General features: G+C 36.0%; 1 protein-coding gene across 1 annotated transcript in view; it reads right to left on the reverse strand.

The window, feature by feature from the left end:
* LOC136141918 (disintegrin and metalloproteinase domain-containing protein 32-like) overlaps positions 1-25,528 on the reverse strand; it is a 136,023-nt gene that overhangs the window by 59,884 nt on the left and 50,611 nt on the right. Inside the window, exons 11-13 of the mRNA XM_065900074.1 lie at positions 22,864-22,945; positions 13,530-13,666; positions 2,740-2,917 (exon numbers count right to left, since the gene is read on the reverse strand). Coding sequence (XP_065756146.1) covers positions 2,740-2,917; positions 13,530-13,666; positions 22,864-22,945 — 397 coding nt within the window. The remainder of the gene's footprint in view (positions 1-2,739; positions 2,918-13,529; positions 13,667-22,863; positions 22,946-25,528) is intronic.

Genomic DNA, 25,528 nt, shown 5'->3' on the forward strand with positions numbered 1-25,528 from the left:
ATACAATGGGGAAAAGACAATCTCTTTAATAAGTAGTGCTGGAAATCTGGACAGCTACATTAAAAGAATAAAACTGAAACATTTTCTTAAACCATATATTAAAATAAACTCAAAATGGATTAAAGACATAAATATGAGACCAGAAAACATAAAACTCCTAGAAGAAAACATAGGCAGAACACTCTGACATGAACTGCAACAATATTTTTTGGATCTGTCTCTTAAGGCAAAGGAAACAAAAATAAACAGATGGGACCTAATTAAACTTAAAAGCTTTTGTGCAGCACATGAAATCACTGACCAAAGCAAAAAACAACTTATTGAATGTGAGAAAATGTTTGCAAATAATATGCCTGATAAGGAGTTAATATCCAAAATATATAAACAGCTCATACAACTCAATATCCAAAAAACAAATAAACTGATTTTAAAATGGGCAGGAGACCTGAATACACATTTTTCCAAAGAAAACATACAGATGGCCAATAGGCACATGAAAAGATGCTAACAACACTAATCATTAGGGAAATGCAAATCAAAACCACAATGAAATATCAACTCACACGTGTCAGAATCGCTATCATCAAAAAGATCACAAATAACAAATGTTGGCAAGTAAGTGGAGAAAACAGAACCCTTGTACACTGTTTCCCACTGTGGAAAACAGTATGGATGTTCCTCAAAAAAACCTCTAAAAATCAAGCTACCATATGATCCAGCAATTCCACTCCTGAATATATACCCAAAGAAAACAGAAACATTAATTCAAAAATACACATGCACCCCAATGTTCATAGCAGCATTATTTACAATTGCCAAGATGTGGAAGCAACATAAGTGTCCATCAGCAGATGAATGGATAAAGAAGACGTGGTATACATATACAATAGAATATTACTCGGCCATAAAAAAGAATAAAAGTTTTCCATTTGCAACTACATAGATGGACCTAGAGGGTATTATGCTTAGTGAAATAAGTCAGACAGACAAAGACAAGTACTCTATGTTATCACTTATATGGGGAATATAAAAAATAAAACAAATGAATGAATATGACAAAGCAGAAACAGATTCCCAGATATAGAGGTCAAACTACTGGTTACCAGTGGGGAAAGGGAAGAAGGGGAAGATGGGGTAGGGAATTAAGAGGTACAAACTACTATGTATAAAATAAATAAGCTCCAAAAATACATTGTACAGCACAGGGCAATATAGCCCTTTTTTAAATAACAACTTTAAATGAAGTACAGTCTATAAAAATATTTAATCACTATGTTGTATGCCTAAAATTAATATAATATTTTAAATCATTGATACTCAATAAAAGAAAAAGATATATGCACCCATATGTTCACTGAAGCATTATTTACAATAACTAAGATATGGAAGTAAACTCAGTGCCTATCAATAGATAAATGCATAAAGAAGATGTGGTACATATATACAATGGAATATTACTCAGCCATAAAAAAAGAATGAAATCTTACCATTTGTAAAATCACGGATGGACCTAGAGGGTATTATGTTAGGTGAAATAAGTCAGACAGAGAAAGACAAATACCTTATGATTTCACTTTTATGTGGAATCTAAAAATATAACAAATGAACAAAACATAGCAAGACAGAAACAGAGTTATAGATACAAAGAACAAGTGGTTGCCAGAGGGAAGGGGTTTGGGGGGAGGAAAGAACTAGGTGAGGGAGATTAAGAGGTACAAAATTCTAGCTGCAAAATAAATGAGTCATGAGTATAATATGTACAGTGTGGGGAACATAGTCAATAACTATGTAATATCTTTATATGGTGATATATCAAAACTAGACTTATCAAGATGATCATTTTGAAATGTATAGAATATTGATTCACTATGTTGTGCAATAGGAATTAACACAGTGTTGTAGGTCAATTTAAAAAATGAAAAAAAATCTCTATCTGAATTGTACCAATGCTTGTGTACATTTGCAAACATTCATCCACCTGTATACTTATATTTGTTGTATTCTATTGTATGTAGATGATGCCTCCAAGAAAATGGATTTAAAAATAGATGAAGAGTAAAAGGGAGGACTTGTTCTACCAAATGGTGAAACATAATATAAAGGCACGGTATTAAAACAATGTGATATGAGTACAAGTTTGTTCTGACCCATGCATGTATCCAATCCTAATATCATTTCTATCTTATGATCATGAACATATATGATATTTGCAGTACTGCTGCAAAAACTGAACTGTCTAGAAGCATTACACCCTGGACTTTTTGCATTCATTATATTTTCTCTAGGGCTTCTCTATCAAGTGAGTAAACAAACTCACCCAATGTTCAGACTGTAACTTTAACAGTCTTCCCCCCCATACTGCTGATTCCATTGTGAGGCAATACCCTAAAGGACACTTGATGGTCTGCTCCCACATTAATGTTCAATAAGACACTTATCAAATGTCCAAAGGTTAAGCACAGGTTTGAAAGATTTTACATATTTAGTCTGGAACCAAAAGCTCATTGTAGACTTCCCTTTTTTCCTGTCAGCAATAATTTTTTGGGAATATTCTTATATTTGTCCAAAACTCTTCAACCTATTAAATCTAGATGGTATATTCTTGTGTGTATTTCAACCTTGATTTTATTACTGCCAATATTTTGCAGAGTACTCAGTCATATTTGAGATATATAACATATATGACAAAGAGTTGAACTAAAACAATAAATTTATCAATTTTCCAATTATCAGACTTACTTCCTCAGTACCACAGTCACAGATTTCATTTCCCTCCACTCTGCCGTTTCCACAGATTGCTGCCGGAGCCCTCTGCATTTGTGGCTTATTCTGAAGACACTGGGCACCCATATTTGAAATGAAATTTTCAAAGTCACTCAAACTGCAATTGCTAAAAGTCTTCACACCACTGGATTGCCTAAAGATGAATCCGTATAATGTCATGGCAGTATACTTCTGAAAACACAACTCTATATTATATAAGTTAATTTCAAAATGTTAAATTCAAGAGGTAATGATAAATGTTCATAACAAGTGCTCAGAGGCCAAAGTCATTCTGCAGGAGGTCATGTGATTTCATTCACTGGAATACATATCTTCTCAAAACAAAATTAAGTTCAATAGGCAAAATTAAACAACCCAACTAGAAAATGGGCAAAGGATTTGGATAGACATTTCCCCAAAGAAGACACATATAAATAACCAACAGGTATGTTAAAAGGTTATCAATATAACTAATCATCAGGGAAATGCAAAAAAAACCCAAAAGACCTCACACCTGTTAAGATGGCTATGATTCTTTAAAAAATAGATAAACAGTGCTGTCGAGGATGTAGAGAAATTGGAACCCTAGTATATTGTTTATGGAAATGTAAATTGGTCCAGGCTCTTTTGAAAACAGGTGTGAGGCTCTTCAAAAAATTAAAACTAGAACTATCATTTGATCCAGCAATCCTACTTCTGGGTATATATCTAAAACTACTGAAATCAGGATATATAAGTTATATCTGCACTCCCATGTTTATTGCAGCAATATTCACGATAGCAAAGATATGGAGTCAACCTAAATGTCCACTGAAAGATGAACGGATAAAGAAAATGTGGTACATATCTGCAATGGAATATTATTCAGCCTTAAAAAAAAAAGAAGCAAGTCCTGCCATATGCAACAACACAGAAAAGCCTCGAGGACATTATGCTAAGTGAAATAAGCTAGTCACAGAAAGTGAAATACTTCATGCTTTCACTTCTATGAGATATTTAAAACAGTCAAACTCACAGATGCAGAGTTGACAAGGGGCTAGGAGGAGGGGCAAATGGGGAGTTGTAAAATGGGTGTAAAGTTTCAGTTATACAAGATGAATAAATTATAGAGATCTGCTGTTCAACATAGTGCCTATAGTTAAGTAATAAATTTAAAATTGGTTAAGACAATTCCTGTTGAGTATTTCAACTACAATAAAAAAAAATTAAGAACAGATTAGAGAATGACCAAGATGTTGGAGTAGGAAGACTCTAAGCTCACCTCCTCCCATAGGCACATCAAATTTACAACTATTTACAGAGCAATTATTGATGAGAAAGACTAGAAGAGTAGCAGAAAAGAACTTCTACAACTAAAGATATGAAGAAGGAACCACAAGTAGACGGGTGGGAAGGGTGGAGACGTGGTAAAGGCAAGACCCATACCCCTGGGTGGGTGACCCACCAGTGAGCCAGTTCTAGCCTCCCTGAGACCAGCCTCCCCCACCAGCCAGCTCAACACTCGCACAACCTCTCCCACCAGGGGACACCACCAGCCCTGGTATCCCCTGGATTCTAGCCCCACCAACCAGTGGGCAGACACCAGCCCCACCAGAACCATCAGAGCCCTGCAGCCTGCCATGTCAGGACCCAGCTGACCCACCAGCAGGCCAACACCAGCCCCAGGACCCTCTGAGCTACACGAGTAGATTAACACCAGCTCTGGGACACCTCGGACCCCTTCATCAGCCAACCTGGGATCCAGCCCTGCTTACTAGCAGGCTGTCAACAGCTTTGAACACACTGGACCATGCAGTAAGCCATGTCAGGAACTGGTCCCACTCACCAGCAGACTGATATTAGATCCAGGACCCCTGGGCCCATAGCCACTCACCCCAACCCCAGATCCACCCACCACTGGGCCAGCACTAGCCCCAGGACCCCATGAGTTTCCACAGTCAGCCACCTGTGACACAGCTCTACCCACCAGTGGCCGGAAGCCTCTGAACAAGGCAGGGACTGGCAACCAACTGGACAGGGGGCCAGTCCAGCCAAGTCTACCAGACCACCCACAGTAGTCAGCCCATCACAATAGAAGGACCCTCACAGTCCTCTTAGGGGGACCGCTAGAGCATATAGGTCTGGGACCAGAGAGGAATGTGCTGCTGTGACGCACAGGACATCTACAAAAGGTCATTTCACCAAGTTTGGGAAACAACCAAATACCAGATACATAGAAATAAAAACAGCAAATCAGGCAATATGAGGCAACAGAGGAATACGTTCCAAATGAAAGAAAAAGATAAAACCCCAAAAGAAGAACTGAGTGAAGTGGGGACAAGCAATCTACTTGATACAGAGTTCAAGGTAACAATCATAAAGATGCTCAAAAAATTCGGGAGAAGAATGGACGAACAGAGCAAGACATGAACAAAGAGTAGGACATTCAAAGAAGAAACAAAGAGAGATGAAGAATACAATACTTGAAATAAGAAATCTACCACAACGAATCAACAATAGGTTAGATGATACAGAGAAACAAATCAGTGAGCTAGAATAGAGTAGTGAAAAATCACTGAAGCTGAACAGGGAAAAGAAACATGTATAAAAAGAAATGAGGACAGCTGAAGAGACCTCTGGGACGATATCAAACATACGAACAGTCACATTATAGTAGCCCCAGAAGGAGAAGATAGAGAGAAAATGGGGCAGAGGACATACTGTATTTGAAGACATAATAGCTGAAGACTTCCCTAACGTGGAAAAGGAAACAGACATCCAGGTACAGGAGTTACAGAGTCCCAAAGAGGATCAACCCAAAGAGGAACACACCAAGACACACTGTAGTGAAAATCACAAAAATTAAAGATAAAGACAGAATATTAAAAGCAGCAAGGAAAAAGCAACAAGTTACATACAAGGGAACTCCCGTGAGTCTATCATCTGACTTTATAGCAGAAACTCTGAAGGCCAGAAGAGAGTGGCACCATATATTTAAAGTGATGAAAGGAAGAAAAACTACAACCAAGAATAGTCTAGCTGGCAAGGCTTTCATTCAGATTTGATGGCAAGATCAAAAGTTTTACAGACAAGCAAATGCTAATAAAAGGGTACCACCAAACCAGCTTTACAAGAAATGTTAAAGGAACTTCTCTATGTGAAAAAGAAAAGGCCAAAACTAGAAACATGAAAATTACAAAAGAAAAAATCTTATAGGGAAATGCAAATATACAATAAAGGTAATAAATCAACAGCTTATAAACCTAGTAGGAAGGTTAAAAGACAAAAGTAGTAAAATCAGGGCTTCCCTGATGGTGCAGTGGTTGAGAGTCTGCCTGCCGATGCAGGGGACACGGGTTTGTGCCCCAGTCCGGGAGGATCCCACATGGCGCACAGTGGCTGGGCTCGTGAGCCATGGCCGTTGAGCCTGTGCATCCGGGGCCTGTGCTCCGCAACGGGAGAGGCCACAGCAGTGAGAGGCCCGCGTACCGCAAAAAAAAAAAAAAAAAAAAAAAAGTAGTAAAATCATCTACATCTACAATAAGTAGTTAAGGGATACACAAACAAAAAGGTGATGTCAAAAACAGTAAACATTGGGGGTGGGAAGTAAAAATGCAGGGTTGTTAAAACGTGTTTGAACTTAAGAGATCAGCAACTTAAAACAAGCGTATATATATATTGCTATATACAAACCTCATGGTAACGACAAACCAAAAATCTATAGTAGATATACACACAAAAAAGAGAAAGGCATCCAAACATAACACCAAATATAGGCATCAAATCATAAGAAAAGAGAAAAAAGGAAGAGGATCTCAACAAAAAAGAACTACAAAAACAACTCCGAAACAATTAACAAAATGGGAATAAGTACATACATATCAATAATTAATTTAAATGTAAATGGACTAAATGCTCCAATCAAAGGCAGAGTGGCTGAATGGATACAAAAACAACACCCATACATATGCTTCCTACAAGAGACTCACTTCAGATCTAAACATATGACAAATCCACAGCTAATATCATACTCAAATGTGAAAAGCTGAAAGCATTTCCTCCAAGATCAGGAATAAGACAAGGATTTCCACTCTCACCAATTTTATTCAACATAGTATTGGAAGTCCTAGCCACAGCAATCAGACTAGAAGAAGAAATAAAAGGAATCCAAATTGGAAACAAAGAAAGAAAACTGTCACTTTCTGCAGATGACATGATACTATATATAGAAAATCCTAACGACACCACCAAAAAACTACTAGAACTGATCAATGAATTCAGTAAATGTGCAGGATACAAAGTGATACATTTCTATACATTAACAACAAACTATGAGAAAGAGAAATTAAGAAAACAATCCCATTATCAATTGCTGTTAAAATGATCACACTACCCAAGGAAATCTATAGATTCAATGCAATTTCTATCAAAATATTAATGGCATTTTTCACAGAGCTAGAACAAATAACTATAAAATTTGTATGGAAGCACAACAGACTCCAAATAGCCACAGAAATCTTGAAAAAGAACAGAGTTGGAGGTATCACACTCCCTGATTTCAAACTATGGTACAAAGTGCCAGTCAACAAACAAGTATGGTACTGGCACAAAAACAGACACATGGATAAGTGGAACAGAACAGAAAGCCCAGAAATAAACTCACGCACTTATGGTCAATTAATCTATGACAAAGAAGGCAAGAATATAAAATGGAGAAAAGACGGCCTGTTCAATAAATTGTGCTGGAAAAACTGGACAGCTACATACAAAAGAAACAAACTAGACTACTCTCTCACACTATGTAGAAAAATAAATTCAAAATGGATTAAAGACTTAAATGTAAGACCTTAAACCATAAAACTTCTAGAAGTAAACAGGCAGTAAGCTCTTTAGACATTGATCTTAGTAATATTTTTTTGTATCTGTCTCTTCAGGCAAGGGAAACAAAAGCAAAAATAAATAAATAGGACTACATCAAACTGAAAAGCTCTTGTACAGTGAAGGAAACTATCAACAAAATGAAATGGTGACATATTGAATGGGAGAAGACACTTGCAAATGACATAGCTAATAACAGGTTGATATTTAAAATATACAAGGAACTCATACAATTCAACATCAATAAAACAACCCAACTGAAAAAGTGTGTAGAGGACCTGAATAGACCTTTTCCAAAGAAGACATACAGATGGCCAACAGGCACATGAAAATATGCTCAACATCACTAGTCATTATGGAAACTGAATCACAAGAAGATACTACCTCACACCTGTCAGAAGGGTTATTATCAAAAAAGAAAACGAATACCAAGTGTTGGCGAGAATGTGGAGAAAAGGAAACCCTCATGCACTGTTGGTGGGAATGTAAATTGGTGCAATCACTATGAAAAACAGTATGGAGATTCTTCAAAATTTCAAAACAGAACTACCATATGATTTGTCAATTCCACTCCTGTGTATTTATCTGAAGAAACAAAACTGCAAATTAGAAAAGATACATGCATCCCTATGTTCATTAGAGCATTATTTACAATAGTTAAGGTATGGAAACAACCTAAGTGCCCATCAATAGATTAATGGGAATAGAAGATGTGGTGTATGTGTATGTATGTGTGTAGATATATATATATATATATATATATATATATACACACACACACACACACACACACACACACAGTGGAAATTACTCAGCCATAAAAAACAATGAAAGCTTGCCATTTGTGATAACATGGATGGAACTAGGGGGCATTATGCTAAGTGAAATAAGTCAGGCAGAGAAAGATAAATACCGTATGATTTCACTTATATGTGGAATCTAAAAAACAAAACAAATGAGCTAACAGAGCAAAACAGAAACAGTTATAGAATCAGAGAACAAAGAGGTGGTTTCTGGGGGGGAGGGGGGAAGACATAGTTGAGGGAGATTAAAAGGTGCAAACTTCTAGCTGCAAAATAAATGAATCGCAGGTATAAAATGTACTGTGGGGACTTCCCTGGCGGTCCAGTGGTTAAGACTCTGCACTTCCACTGCAGGGGGTGCCAGTTCGATCCCTGGTCGGGGAACTAAGATCCCACATGCCTCCCAGCGCGGCCAAAATAAATAAATAAAATATTTAAAATAAAAAAATACAAGTAAAATATTTAAAATAAAATGGGGAACACGGTAACTATGTATTGTCTTTGTATGGTGACATATAACTAGACATCATGGTGATCATTTTGAAATGTATAGAAATATCAAATCACTATGTTGTATAACAGGACTAACAAAACAAACAAAAAACTCATAGAAAAAGAAATCAGATGTGTGGGGGGAAGGGGAACTGCATGAAGGCAGTCAAAGTCACAAACTCCCAGTTATAAGTAAGTACTAGGGATGTAATGTACAATATTATAAATATAATTAACATTGCTCTATGTTATATATGAAATCTGTTGAGAGTAAATCCTTAGAGTTCTCATCACATGAAAAAAATTTTTCTACTTCTTTATTTATCTATATGAGATGATGGATGTTCACTAAACTTATTGTGATAATCATTTCATGATGGATGTAAATCAAATCATTATGCTGTACACCCTAAATTTATACAGTGCTATATGTCAGTTATATTTCAGTAAAACTGGAAGAAAAGACAGAATAGATAAATTTTATTTTTTATATGCATTACAAACTAAATCTACCTAAGAGAAAGTTTTGAGCTTCTGGGTGTGGTTATATGTAAATTCTTGCATATACAGAAAAAATATGGTTATGTATGTGTATGATACCTCTGTCTAGGTGAAATACAACTGAAATAATGGCACGGAGAAAACCAAATATCCATTTATGTAAATTCCCAGATGTATATCAATAACTCTTCAAACTTCTATTTCCTCTATCTTTCCCTTGACCAAATTAAGAATCAAACTCTTTGAAAGTTTGAATCTCTTCTATTTCAATGGTTTTTCAACGTTTATTCATAGGTTTGTACTACATATATAATATGATAGATAATTCATTGAATTGTAAGTTGTTTGAAGCAGGAATTTTGTCATCTTTATGGTTGGTATCACTTATTACCTGCACGGTTCTAAGCAAACATAGAACCAACTGTCTGTTGATTCTTCCTAATAACAACAAACTTTCGTTAAACAGACTGTACTGTGCTTTGTCCTGAGCTTTCTCAAAGATTTCACAGAAATTGTATATTAATCAAAATTTAACATAATTATGTCCATATACCACTAATAAAAATAACTTCAGACAATATTTCCATAAGATGAGTCACTCTGCATATGCAGTACAACTTTGTAAGGTAAAGAGGTAACTGACATTTATTGAGCACCTATTATCAGCCAGATATTTTATTCACTTGATTATTTAATCCTCACAACAAACCAGAGAGGTTGGTATTGTCATCAACATTTTATAGAAACTGAATTAAAGTTTAGAGAAGCTAGAAACCTCTTCAAACTCAGATAGTTTGTACATTAGCAGGATCAGTATTCACACACAGTTATCTAAGACTCCAAATTCAGGTACTTTTTACTCAAAATTTCATCTTTGAACAGTAAATAATTCAATAAAATATTTACTATTAAATATTAATAGATATTTTACTATAAACCATAAAATTTGATGATCTTAGCACCAAAACTGAATGGTGAAGAAAACTTTTAAATAAAAAAACTGTATAATATTTTTGATCTGGGAACTATTTATAGCTAACTGTATATAATCCCTAATTATTCACCTTTTCGCTGCCCATATGGCAGTTCTTAACTAAGAATGTGTGTTCCCAAAGTTTACTTGAATCAATTATCTGAAGTTTTTCCTAACATTCATTTGGCTGCGATTTTGCACTCTAAATTGTAATGCTATGTTATTTTGCTCCCAAATTATTTTATAAAGGCTTATTGAAACTATGATATAACTAGCCTAAGTTCTGTATTCAAAGAACAGAGAAATTATGTGACAGAAGGAAATTATGCAAAAAAAATGTTGTACTCTACCATTTTTCTGAAGTTGGGAGTTAGCACTTGACAGCATTTTACAGTATTTCATTTTTCTTTCAGGGTCTGTCTCTTGTCTACACTTCTTTCCCAACATTCCATATTCTCACTGTTCTTGTGTATCCCTACACCACCATTTTAATACCTCCTAGGTCTTTCTATTCCTCAAATAAGAAGAGATACCAGCACACTGATAAGTAACTTACTTGATTAATTGCATCCTCACAACAACTGTGAGATGTACGTATCATGATCTTCATTTTTCAGATGAGAAAAATAAGGGTTAGGGAAAATAGCAAACAAGTGAAAGATTCCAAAGCCCACATTCCCCTCAATGTATTCCTTAGTCCAAGATGGTATCTCTTCTTCCCCAATCAAATTCCCATAGCTTAATAAAATTGGTCTTAGTAAGAAATTAAGAGAAAGCAATAAGAATAAAATAATTCAATTTCTTTGGATAACTGATACCTCCATACTCCTTCTAAATGTTTTTGCCTTTTTGTAAAATGATGCAACTGGATAGGTATGCAAACCTTCACCATGAGTTTTCCCTAAGTTCCTACATTCATAGCTTTTGCCATTTTCTATGCTCTTTCCTCCCTCCACTTCTGAACTATTTGTTTGTTCAGACTATGTTAAAAGTTACCCACTTTTAAAAAGTAGATATAAATTGCATCATCAAAATAATATACTAGAAGGATTATTGAACTAAAGAATGAAGTTTGTACGAATACATTTTAATGTTCTTTTGTTACTTGGTTTAAATTAATTCCAACATATTAACTGTCCTCTATATGAAGTCAATATGGAGTAGAGAAAATAACAAAAGCTTTGAGTCAGATAAACCTGTTGACTAGTACCAATCTTGTGACTTATGAGATTTTAAGCAAAGTGATCCAACTCTCCAAGTCTCAGTTTCCTCATCTACAAGATACAGATAGTACCCATCCACTTCTTAGGGTTGTTATGAGGATTAAATGTTAATAAACAAGTAAAGTACCTAATTCAACTCTTTGGCTTATAGTGAGTACCCAATAAATCATTGGTGACATTACTGATATCAGCTGAAGTTGGCCATTTATTATCTGTATATCCAATGTAGAGTCACTTAGGCTCTCTGTACTCCAGGGCTTTAAAAAAAAAAAAAACACATGGAAAAAGACAAATGGAAATAATAATAGTTGCCTTACTTACTCACATGCCTTCTTTGAAAATTACATAAAATAATGAATGAGATGTACTCTAGAAATGCAAAAGATATATCTATCTACATTTATAGATAGATCGATCTTATATATTCATTTATATATCTTACATATATATGCATATAAAATTGTTAGATTTTGTAAAAATTAAGATAATACTTGCTCTACACACATCACAAAAGTTTTTTAAGAAACTGGACAATATGTATGAAAGCAGTTTAAATGTCATAAAGCACCATACAAATCCAAAGGTTTATTACCACAGATTCTAAAGCCGGAATGCCTGGGTTCAAAACTCAGGACTGCCACAACCAGCTCTCTGACCACAGATAGTTATCCTTTTATAATTCAGTTTCTTATCTGTAAAGATGAGAATAACAGGACCTACCCTAAAGAGATGTGAGGATCAAATGACTTAACATATGTAAAGTGTTTGAAATAGTCTCTAGCACATAGCAAGCACAACATAAATATTTGTTATTTTTATTATCATTAATCCCAGACTCTGGGTGACCTACACAAAACATCTTGTCATAGCATACTTGAGAATAGTTGGCCAAATGGACAATAGGCCCAGAATGGTCATTTTCATATTGTTTATATAGCTATATAAATTTTATATTTGATTTAATAAATGTTATATTTAATTTATTATACATTTAATTTAATAAAATTATATATTTTATACATATAAAATATTGTTTTATATATAATCCATGGAGAACTAAATTGTAATAAAATGTATGTATATAAAAATATATATGTTTGTGTTTGAGCTATTTTTAGAAAGTAAGCGTTAACCTTAGGTGGTGCTTAGAAGTAACTATAAAAAGAGCATGTGTTCAGAAATTAATGGCTTCTTTTCACTTTTGACTTTTGATTGTTCTTCAGTTATGAATAGGTCATACTTAACATAGGCCCTTTTTACAAATAAAAACTGTAGAACACTAATGACATCTGCTGTAGCCCTTGTACGATATACTATGTGGGGAACACTGGCAAATTTAGAAATCACTGTAACTAATCCATCACACACTTGTAGGATTTTACAATTTAAAAAAACACTTTCCCATTTTATTTTCTCATTTTATTCTTATATCACTCTGTGAAGTAGGAGAACAGGCATAATCATTCCCATTTTAAAGATGACAAAAATAAATCTAAGCAAGGCCTAGTAATTTATCCAAAGTCACACAAATATTATATTCTTTAGATCATAGTTTTTCCACAACATTAATATACTCTAAAAGCAAAACAGAAAATTTTGTCTAAAAACAAAGGCCACTTGTTTTGGCCTACAACATATTTTTAAAGATCCTTATTAAGTGATTTCTTAAAATACACAGCCTATGGAGAATTCCTTTGCTAATGTATCTTGCAGACTGGATTTGCTATCTTTGACTGTTCTTAATGCTAACCTCCCACCATACTATTCTTAGGCTTAAACTCTCATATTTATATTTTGTGGTCCTTGGTCCATTTATAGTTAATTCATGCTATAAGCAAATACTAAAATTTTTCACTTCAGTTATTTAAAACAAAATAAATACAACAAATAAATAAATCTTATTCCTTAAAAACTTACATGGCTTTTGGACTCATTATGCAGATGGCTCCTGAACATCGACATTTCCTTGGATCATCATATGATATGCCCAGACTGAGTCCCAGCATCTGGGTGACAATAACTGAAAATGCCTCCAAAGTTATCCCCTTGGGATACTACATTAACAACAAAGAAAATTCAAATAAAAGACAATTCACTGAAGGGTGGTAAAAGTAATATTTTTCTAATTATGAACATTTTATTGATTTATCAAATACTTAAGATTATGGAAATGCAGTTCATTGGACAAGTAAGAAGCTGAAGATCTTCTTATGAAATTTTATTGAGATATAAGCATATTGAGCCTATGTCTAGCTTTGCCATGATTTAACAATTGAATGCTTTTAAGATAATTCTTAAATAACTGTCCTAACTATATAAAAGAGCTATTTTTACATTAGATTTTTGGCTATCTGGACCATGATCTCCCATTTATCTAATTTCTTAGGACAGCTCTCATGTTCATTCAGGAGAGTCCACATGATACTCCACCTCTCAGCTCACGAAGTGGCCACATAACCAAATTCCTCAGTTGTAAGTACGCTATCTGCTTCCTGCCAAGATTTTCAATGACACAGTAACTAGTATCAGGAGAAACCACGGAAAACAGACCCTCAGGAAAGCATTCTTGTGATTAAGCATTCTTGTGATTTAATGAGTGCATAAATATCTTCCTTGCCAAGGAGAAATGGGACACTGGTAATTCATGATATGCAATGACATCATAATTTCTCAAATTTTGCCAAATGTGGCATAAGTTAAGGTGCAGGTAGAGGCCAAGTTGTGAGGAACATCAAGGCACTTCACTGTTATAAAGACAAGCTATAATAAATATTTTGGGGTCAATTGGCTTCTTATGGCAGTGCTAGAGGAGGTACATTATGAAAAGCAGAAAGGAAAAGCTGTAAATGAACAACTGATAATGCAAATAGGCAATCAGAAAGCCTCTGCAGCAGCACTGTAGTGACTATCACCTCCTGCACTTGTTGGTTTGATACAGCTGAGGACCAAACTCAGGGCCTAGCTACAAGTACTGTAGGGTTCCAGCTCCAATTTAACTATCAAACCTACCAGGTTTGGTGTGGAAGGAGTCAGAATCTGAAACTTGGGGTGGGAACAACTGGAGTGACATGAACAAATATCCCTGGACGTCCCTTGCCCATAGAGTAAGCCTCCCTCTAAACAATGAAAGAGGGCTTCACCGGTGGAGCAGTGGTTAAGAATCCACCTACCAATGCAGGGGGCATGGGTTCAAGCCACAGTCCGGGAAGACCCCACATGCCGTGAAGCAACTAAGCCTGTGCACCACAACTACCGAGCCTGAGCTCTAGAGCCCACGAGCCACAACTACTGAAGCCTATGTGCCACAACTGCTGAAGCCTGCGTGCCTATAGCCCGTGCTCCACAATGAGAAGCCCACGCACCACAACGAAGAGTAGCCCCCACTCGCCACAACTAGAGAAAGCCCATGCGTAGTAACGAAGACCCAACACAGCCAAAAATAATTAATTTAAAAAAAACAATGAAAGAGCCCCTACATTTAAAAAAATGACACTTAATGACAATACCTGGGACATTTGTCTCATCACCCCTCATTGTCTCCAGGTCCATAATAAAAATTAAATTGCAACAGGAGTGATATCACCAAGATGGCAACATAGGTCTTTCCCAACTTCACTCCCCCTCACAAGAAGAACAAGTAGCAACTATTCATGGACATCACTGAGAAAATTCTAGAACATGGAGGTGAGGCTGAAGCAGCCCCTGTACCAGAGACCAAGACAGACCTCATTAGAAGGTTAGGAGGAGCAGATATACACTGAATGCATTGCCCCTCCCCAAGACTGGTGCAGCACCACACCGAGAGGTCTTCCCAGAGCCTACAGTCCCTCAAGTGGGAAAAGAGCCTAGAGTGGACATCCAGATCCCCTAGTATTGTGGATCACTTCTGGGAGCCCCTACTCTGATCTTACCTCATAAGAATCACAAAGGATGAGTGAGATTTGACCCCTGGGAATCTGATCATGACAGAGAAGGCAGGAAGGGCTTGCAGCAATCACTGCTTGCATCTTGGCAGGCCGAGTTCCCAGCTATAGCACCTGTAGGTGCCAACTAGCAGCTTTGCCCATCTGCAGAGCCAGGACAGTGGAACAGTATGACAAGGGAAGTCAATGAGGTATAGGAGTGCCTGATTTGAGTCCTCAGATGAACAGCCTTGCCAGCCCTGGAACCTGGTCTGCTACCCACCTCCACCCAGTCAGGGGAGCTGTTCATAGCCCTGCCTAATGCCTAGTATAGCTCCCGGCTCCCCCTGACCAGAAGCCTGGTCAGAACACCTGGTAGCTGCGTAGCGCAGCAACACTTGAGCAGAGAGTATGGCAGGCAGAACTGACTGTTCACAGAGCAAAGCCTGTGGCCCTGTTCGGCCAGGAAACCTGGAGCGCCAGTTAGATTGAGTCAAGACCACAAACAAAGAGCTAAGCTGGTTTTCCCACTACACCTGGACAAGGACACAGATTCATAGCCCTTCCCACTGCTACATATAGCCTTCAGAAAGCCCAACCAACGAATCTAGCCAGAGCACACAGGAAGCTGTGCCGCCCATCCAACAACCCTGCTTACAGTGGCACTTGAACAGAGAGCACAGCCCATGGTTTTCCCCATCTTCAGAGCAAAACCCAGTGGCCCCATGTGTCCAAGGAATTAAGGGCACAGTCTGCTTAATGTGGGTCCACAAACAATGAGCCTGTCAGGGCACGGAAGCTAATTCACCTCCCAGCTACTGCTGAGTAAAGTTCCCTGTCCTGACCTTCTAGGAAGCCTGACCAGTGAATCTAAACAACCACAGAGTATATCCTACTGCCTCTCTTGGGCAGGGAACCTCACTATCAGTCCTATCCAACAGTTAATAGCCAGTGGTACCCCCTCCCCTGACCTCAGAGGCTGGGCAGTGGCCTTGCCCAAAAATAGATCCTGCCTGCCCAAGGACATGTCCAGAAACCTAAACTGAGCTGACTAGTGAAGAACTCTCTCTGCCAAAGTGAGCCTGTAAAGTCTGGAAGAGGAGACCGATAACTCAAATGCACAGGTACCAAAGTAAGGAATGAAGGAGCAAGAAAAATCAGGTGGATGTGACACCATCAAATCAAACTAAAAATGCTGCAAAATAACTAACCCAAAATAAGTGGAGATCCATGAAGTGTCAGAGAAATAATTTAGAATAATCTCCTTAAAGAAGATTAGTGAATTACAAGAACACACAGATGACCAAATGAAAGTAGTAAAACAATGAATGAACAAAATAGGTTCAACAAAGGAACAGAAACCATTAAAAAGAGATATCCTAGAGCTGAAAAACACGACTGAAGCATTCAACAGAGAGCTTCAACAGTAGACTCAACCAGGCAGAATAAAGAATCAGTGATCTAGAAGGCAGGAATATTTTAAATTATCCAGTCAGAAGAGCAAAAATAAAAAAAGAATGAAAAGGAAAGAAACCCTACAGGACTATGGGACACACACACACACACACACACACACACACACACACCCCAGTAACCGTATCATGGGAATTCCAGAAGGAAAAGAAAAAGGGACAGAAAGTACATTTAAAGCAATAATGGCTGAAATTTTCCAAAAACTGGGAAAGAAATGGACATCCAAGTATATGAGGCACAAAGGACCCCAAATAGGTTGAACTTGAATAGGGCTACACCAGGACACATTATAATTGAAGTGTCAAAAGTAAAGACAAAGAAAGAATTTTGAAAGAAGAGAGGAAAAAAAACCAAGTTACATACAAGGGAACCCCCATAAGACTATCAGCAGGTTTCTCAACAGAAATATTTCAGGTGAGGAGAGAATGGGATTATATATTCAAAATACTGAAAGAAAAAAACCTGTCAACCAAGAATTCTATGCCCAGCAAAACTGTGCTTCAGAAATGAAGAAGAGACCATGATTCCCAAACAAATAAAAGCTGAGGGGGCTTCCCTGGTGGCGCAGTGGTTGAGAGTCCGCCTGCCGATGCAGGGGACACGGGTTTGTGCCCTGGTCTGGGAAGATCCCACATGCCGCGGAGTGGCTGGGCCCGTGAGCCATGGCCACTGAGCCTGCGCGTCCGGAGCCTGTGCTCCACAATGGGAGAGGCCACAACAGTGAGAGGCCCGCATATCGAAAAAAAAAAAAAAAACACCAATGTCGTTTTTCACAGAGTTGGAACAAATACTTCTAAAATTTGTATGGAAACACAAAAGTCCCAGAACAGTCAAAGCAATCTTGATAAAGAACAAAGTTGAAGTTATCATGTTCCCTGATTTTTTGTACCTGTCTCCTCAAGCAAGGAAAATAAAAGTAACAATAAACAAATGGTACTACATCAAACTAAAAAGTTTTTGCATAGTGAAGAAAACCAACCACAAAATTAAAAGGTAAACTACTAAATGGGAGAAAATATATGCAAACAATATATATAATAAGGGGTTAATATTCAAAATATACAAAGAACTCACACATCTCAACATCAAAAAAACCCCAAAAAACCTGATTTAAAAATGGGCAGAGGACGTGAATAGACATTTTCCAAAAGAAGACAAACAGATGGCCAACAGACACATGAAAAGATGCTCAAAAACACTAATCATCAAGGAAATTTAAATCAAAACCACAATGAGAAACCACCTCACACCTGTCAGAATGGCTGTCATCAGAAAGACAAAAACAAGTGGTGGCAATGATGTGGAGAAAAGGGAGCCCCTGTGCATTGTTGATGGGACTGTAAATTGGTGCAGCCACTATGGAAAATAGTATGGAGGTTCCTCTTAAAATTAAAAAATGGATTGCATATAATCCAACAATTTCACTTGTGGGTATTTTTCCAAAGAAAACAAAAACACTAATACTAAATGATATGTATCCCAATGTTCATTGCAGCATTATTTACCATAGACATGATATGGAAACAACCTAAGTATCCATTGTTAGATGAGCAGATAAAGAAGATATGACATGTGTGTGTATACATACACATACATATATATATATATATGTATGTATGTGTATGTATACACACACACACACATACACACACAGTAGATTAATACTCAGCCAATAAAATCTTGCCATTTGCACCTACTGTATAGCACAGGGAACTCTGCTCAATATTATGTAACAACACAAATGGGAAAATAATTTGAAAAAGAATAAATACATGCATATGTATAACTGAATCACTTTGCTGTAAACCTGAAACTAACACAACATTGTTAATCACCTATACACCAATATAAAATAAAAAGTCAAAAAACGTAAAAAATAAATTTTAGGGCTTCCCTGGTGGCACAGTGGTTGAGAGTCCACCTGCCGATGCAGGGGACGCAGGTTTGTGCCCCGGTCCAGGAAGATCCCACATGCCGCAGAGCGGCTAGGCCCATAAGCCATGGCCGCTGAGCCTGCACGGCCGGAGCCTGTGCTCCGCAACAGGAGAGGCCACAACAGTGAGAAGCCCGCATACTACAAATAAATAAATTAATTAATTAATTAATTAATTAATTAATTAAATTTTTAAAAATCTTGCCATTTGTTGTACAGATGAATCTGTTTACAAGGCAGAAATAGAGACACAGACATAGTGAACAAATGTATGGACACCAAGGGGGGAAAGGGGGTGGGGGGGGGTGGGATGAACTGGGAGATTGGGACTGACATATATACACTAATATGTATAAAATAGGTAACTAATGAGAACTTGCTGTATAGCACAGGGAACTCTACTCAATGCTCTGTGGTGACCTAAATGGGAAGGAAATCCAAAAAAGAGAAGATATATGTATACATACAGCTGATTCACTTCACTGTACAGCAGAAACTAACAAGACATTGTAAAACACCTATACACCCCCCCAATAAAAATCTTGCCATTTGCAAAAACATGGAAGATACAATCTGGAGAGTATTACACAGAGTGAAATAAATCAGACAGAGACAAATATGTATGCTCTCACTTGTATTTGAAATCTAAAAACAAAACAAACAAACAAAAGAAAATGAAAACAAACTCAGGTAGTGAAGACAGATGGGTGGCCGCCAGAGGGGAGGGGGTAGGGTGGGGGTGAAATAGGTAAAGTGGATTAAGAAGTACAAACCTCCAGTTATAAAATAAATAAGCCATGGGGGTATAATGTACAGCATATAAAATAAGGTCAATAATATTAACTTTGTATGGGGACAGACAATTACTAGACTTGTCATGACTTTTTGTAAGGTATGCAAATGTCAAATCACTATGTAGTACACCTGAAACTAACATAATGTACGTCAACTACATTTCAATTTACAAAAAGATCAAATGGAAATTGGAAGAGTTATGTATAGAGATGTTTATTAAATATTGCTCATAATGGCAAAAATAGAAACAACCAAAATTCCCATGAAAATCATAAAGGATACAGTGTGGCATTAATATAATAAAGTATCAAGCACCAATGCAAAAAATTTACTAGGCACAAAGGATTTTGAGGACAGTGAAGCTACTCTCTATGACACTATAATGCTAGATATATGTCATTATATATTTGTCAAAACTCACACAATGTATACCACCAAAATGAACCTTAATGTAAGCTGTGAACTTTTGGTGGTTGTAATGTGTCAGTGTAGGTCCATCATCTGTAACAAATGCACCTCTCTGGTGTGGACGTTAACAGTGAGGGAGGTTATGTGTGGGGGTGGGCAGGGACTACATGGGATATCTCTGTACTTCCCTCTTAATTTTGCTATGAACCTAAAATTTCTCTTAAAAAACAAAGTCTTTTAAAAATTAACTGTAATTCCATTAAATCTCAAAATTTTAAGTGAAAACCAAAAAAATCTATTTGCAGAATGATACAGCAGGATACAATTTATATTATGTTTAAAGCATAAAAAACAATTCTTGTTCAGAGACATATTCAATTGTGGTAAAAGTATAAGAGCTTTTAAACAAAGAAACATAAAGGTTTATAAAAATATAAGTACGAAAGCTTTGTAAAAGCATCATTCCTTGATTTCAACTCCTCTAATAATTCTATCCTACATCCTGCCTCACCCACTCATTCCTATGGTTCACACGCCAGACCTTGTCAACAGATTTTTATCAATAACTGCAAGCCCTCCGTCATCTCTGTGCATCCCACATCCTGACCACCTGCTGTCTCTCCTGACAACTGCACTAGCACCTCAACTATAACAATCTGCATGCCCATCAGCACAACCAAACCATGGTTCCTACATTTTCACTGTTCCTAACCTCCTTACTGACTTCTCTCCTCCTTTAAGCAGTTCAGATTCTCTTACAAACACCCTCAATTTCCTTGCCATCCTTTCACTTCATAATGAGTTGACAAAAATACAATACATCAATCTTCAGAATGCTGAGAGAGAAGGATGTTAGAACTAGGATTCTAAACCTAGCCAAATTACCAATCAAATGTGGAGGGAAAGCAAAAGTGTTTTCATTAATAAAATAACAGTGTTTGCCACTTATATACACTGTGTCTAAAATTTTTTAAACTTGAGTTATTCCAGAAAAAGAGCAAAGAATTCCAAGAAAAGGAAGATGAAGTTTAATTTTCTGTGGCAGTTGGTTCCGCCCACAGAAGTAAAATAAGTTAGAAAAAAATGAACAAGACCTCTTTTGGCCATCAAAGCTTTACCAGAATAGCAACATATTTACTTCTTGATTCAGAGTTAATATCATTTTTATATTCATAATACCATAAAATATTTATTGATTTAACTTAAAAATCAACCTGTAGACAAAGCACAAAAGTTCTATAAAATAAATTATAAATTTTATAACTCTTAACAATGGATATGAGAAGTGCATTATTTTACATAGCAAATTATTTACATAGCAAATAATTTGCTATTTCATAGCAAATAATCAATGGACTTTGCATAAGGTAAAAAGAATTTTTAAAATAATTAATATAAATAAAAACATAAATACATTAAGATGGTAATATATTATGCAATAATATTTAATATATTATATATTATTGTGTATTATATATTGTATAACATCTATAATATATAATTACATATATTATGTATATACATATAATATTTAAGAATGTGTTTAATATAGATTACTATTATAAGTATTAATAAAGGAATAAAAACGTCATAATATATATGACAAATAGAGTGGATTAAATATGTCAAAGATAATATTACCAATGCTGTCTAAAGTTTATTAATCAAAGTAGGGGTCAAAGTAGGGGTCAAAGTATATATATATATATTTTTTAAAGTATATATATTTTAAATAAATAAACTTAACTACCAGAGAATTTAAATAGAAATTATAAATTCTTATAGGACTTCATGAAGGGGATAAAGAAGAGAGTTTTGTTAACAAACTTTGCTTTGTATAGCTACAATTTAAACAATTTTACATATACATGCATGCATGCATAAATTCTGTAATAAAAATAATTGGAAGAGTATCAGAAATAAAAATATGTATGCAAAATCTCATTTTTGCAAAAACATATAATGGGGAGCCACAGTAACAGATAAAAACTCAAAGTACGAGATACATATTAATCAAAATGTTAACAGTGATTATTGCTTCATCCCTGGGAAGATGCCAGATTATACGTTTCCTTTTATGTTTCTATATGTTCTTTTAAAAATGGACATGCATAACATAAATTACTTTGTAATTTTAAAATACTATATAGTACTTAAACCTATTTTTTAAAAGGATGAATAGGTGGGGGAAAGGCTCAATGAATTACTTCTCTTTCAGTGATGCATCTAATTACACCAATAATTTATTTAAATATAAAATATTTATCAGAACTATAAATATTTAAAGTAGACATAAAAGTTTCTTTTAAATATTACGTAGAAAAATGTGAAACATTTTAACAGATTTTTATCATACTTTTTGGTTCATCACTTGTTTTGATTTTGAAGTTAATTTATCTATAAGACTATTTTTCTAATTTTATACCTACAAGAAAAAAAATCTATTTTGGTTACAGAAATATCTTTACAGATAATTTTTCATAATGCACTCTTCTATATAATAAGGGATACATGTGTATTTATTATATTTTTATTCCACTTTAACTTCCAAATAATTGCAATAAGACACTTGTACTTCAGAATACTATTCCTTCTACATACTTCAAGTTCTAAGAGTGATGGAATATAAATGCAATCTCTAAATGTAAATATAAATGTGAAGTGTATAAAATATATGCTGTAATACTGGGTAATTTTTAAATGTATTTTTTTCAAATAATAAGATTAAATAATTACATACCAAAGCAATTCCTGCAGAATAACTGGTAACACACATCTTTCCAGGAAATGCTGCTCCCACATAATCTGGATAATCTCTATAGCTAAATAAATAAGTATATAATTATAGTTAATTTTGACAAACAATTCACATGTGATAACTCCTGCTAGTAATTTGTCTGTAGTTCATAAATTTCTAGTCTGAAGCAAATTGAAGTACAATCTTTCCGTATGTATTAAACTGCTTCAAATTTGTAAAATAGTCTTCATTAAATGAGATTAAGCAATCTGGGTTTCTAAAACGTATCCAATGGATCCAAGTTATTGATGACTTTACTGTTCTTGTGACGTTTGGTTAGGGTTACTAAAGCCTTGATCAAACATTTCAATCAAAAGCATTTTGCTGAATTACAATGAAAAATAGTTTTAATGTATGGATTAAAAGTTTTCACTCAAATGTAGAAAAGCTCACCATTTTCTCACTGGAATGATTTTATTGTTCTACAACTTACCATTATTTTTTTCTGCTTTGAGAAGAAGAGTCCATATAAACTGCCATATAATAATAGCACTATTCTCATGGATTTACATAAACGATTCTATTTAATCCTCAAATGCAGCCAGTGAATTAGATACTATTTTTTCCCCGCTGAACAAATCAAACATCAGATGGGAAGTACAAGTAACTTGCTCAGGGCAGCACAGGTAAGTGCTGCTGAAGGATATGACCTTGGACAGTTTGAATGCAGAGCCATACTCTCAACCACTAAGATATAGATGCTCCAAACATATTCTGCCATCTTTAGAGCCCCAGCCAAAACGAACATTCCAAGACGTGTGTAAAAAAGCTTGGCACACAATTCTCAATTTGAAATGCCTCCTCAGTCTCAACTGCACTGCACTTCACAGTTGCACTGCTCCCTTATTCTGCCTCGCTGATACTGTTTATACGTACGCACTTGTTTCCAAGTATTCGCCTTTAACACCCAACTTTGGCTTTACATTCCAATATGAAAGTATTGTTTACACTCTTTCTTCATTCAAGATAGTTCTCCCAATAGATAAGACTTTCCCCCTAACTCTATGCATACTTCTGATGAGCTGGATTCAATAATAGCTATTTTTTATTTAATACGGCCACCCAGTCTCCACATCAAATCAGTTATCAAGATTTATTGTTTTACTTCTTCAACTTTTCTTGTATCCCTCCCCTCCTCCAGAGGTTCAGCTCCAGTTATAACTATGAATTCCATACTCTTTGAAAAGAACTATTATTTAGTCCCATGTCTCTAGGCATATTGTTTCCATAACCTGGAATGCTTTCCACCTCCTTTCACTGAATTTAAACATTCCTGGGACTTCCTGGCGGTCCAGTGGTAAAGAATCTGCCTTCCAATGCAGGGCATGAGGGTTCGATCTCCGGTTGGGGAACTGAGATCACACATGTCACGGGGCAAGTAAGTCAGCATACCACAACTGGAGAGAAGCCCGCACACTGCAACGAACATCCCAAGTGCCGCAACTAAGACCCATCACAGCCAAAAATTTTTAAAAAATTAATTATATTAAGTAAAAACAAAAAATATTTTTTTAAAATTCCTCAATCTGCCTTCTCACTTCTACTTTGAGTAGCACGTCTTTAACTTGGCCCTTTTGTTATATGTTACTTTGAGTCTCTCTCTCACTCTTGCTCTTGCTCTCACTCTCATGGTTTCTTCCTCTTGTAAACTATAAACAAGTAGAGATAACGTACCAACATTAATCTTCCGGAGTGACATCAGCAAGATGGCAGAATAGGAGTTTTTTAGCCCTCATCTCTCCACAGAAACAACAATTTTGACAAACACCCACAGATGTGGCCCAAGACCCAAGGAAAGGTCCCACGCCACACTGGAGCAAAAAATCCAAGAACAGACACATTGAAGAAGGTAAAAACCGTTTCACTTTACCCATGTCACCATTCCCCCAAGGCAGCACAGCTCAGTGCCGAAAGAGCTGCCTTCAGCCATGATTTCTCCCAAGGGAAGGTGAGAGTATAGTGAATACTGCCAGCCATGCAAGATGATGCTAAAGAGGCCCACTTTTTAAACGTCCACTGAGAGATGAATGGATAAAGAAAATGTGATGTACATATACAGTGGAATATAATTCAGCCTCAAGAAAGAAGGAAATCCTGACATTTACAACATGGATAAACCTGAAGGACATTATGCTAAGTGAAATAAGCCAGACATAAAAAGGCAAGTACTGTATGATCACACTTATGTGTGGAATCTAAAATAATCCAATCATAAAAGCAGCGAGTTGAATAGTGGTTGCCAGGGGTTGGGAGATGGAGGAAATGGGGAGATGGTCAAAGGTACAAAGTTTCAATTATGTAGGCTGAATAAGTCCTGGAGGTCTAATGTACAGCATGATGACTATAGTTAATAATACTGCATTTTATATGTGAATTTGCTAGAGAAGATCTTAAGATTTCTCACTGCACACCAAAGAATGTTAACTATGTAAGGTGGTGTATATGCTAATTAGCTTATGATTTCACAATGTATACATATATCAAATATCACATTGTACTCCTTAAATATGTATAACTTTTATTTGTCAATTATACCTCAATAAAGCTGTAAAAGAATAAAACTAAATAAAGCAAATATAGGGAAACTGAGGCAGAGAGCATCAGTTGC

Source organism: Phocoena phocoena, chromosome 21 (assembly GCF_963924675.1).
Source record: "Phocoena phocoena chromosome 21, mPhoPho1.1, whole genome shotgun sequence".
Classification (NCBI taxonomy): domain Eukaryota; kingdom Metazoa; phylum Chordata; class Mammalia; order Artiodactyla; family Phocoenidae; genus Phocoena; species Phocoena phocoena.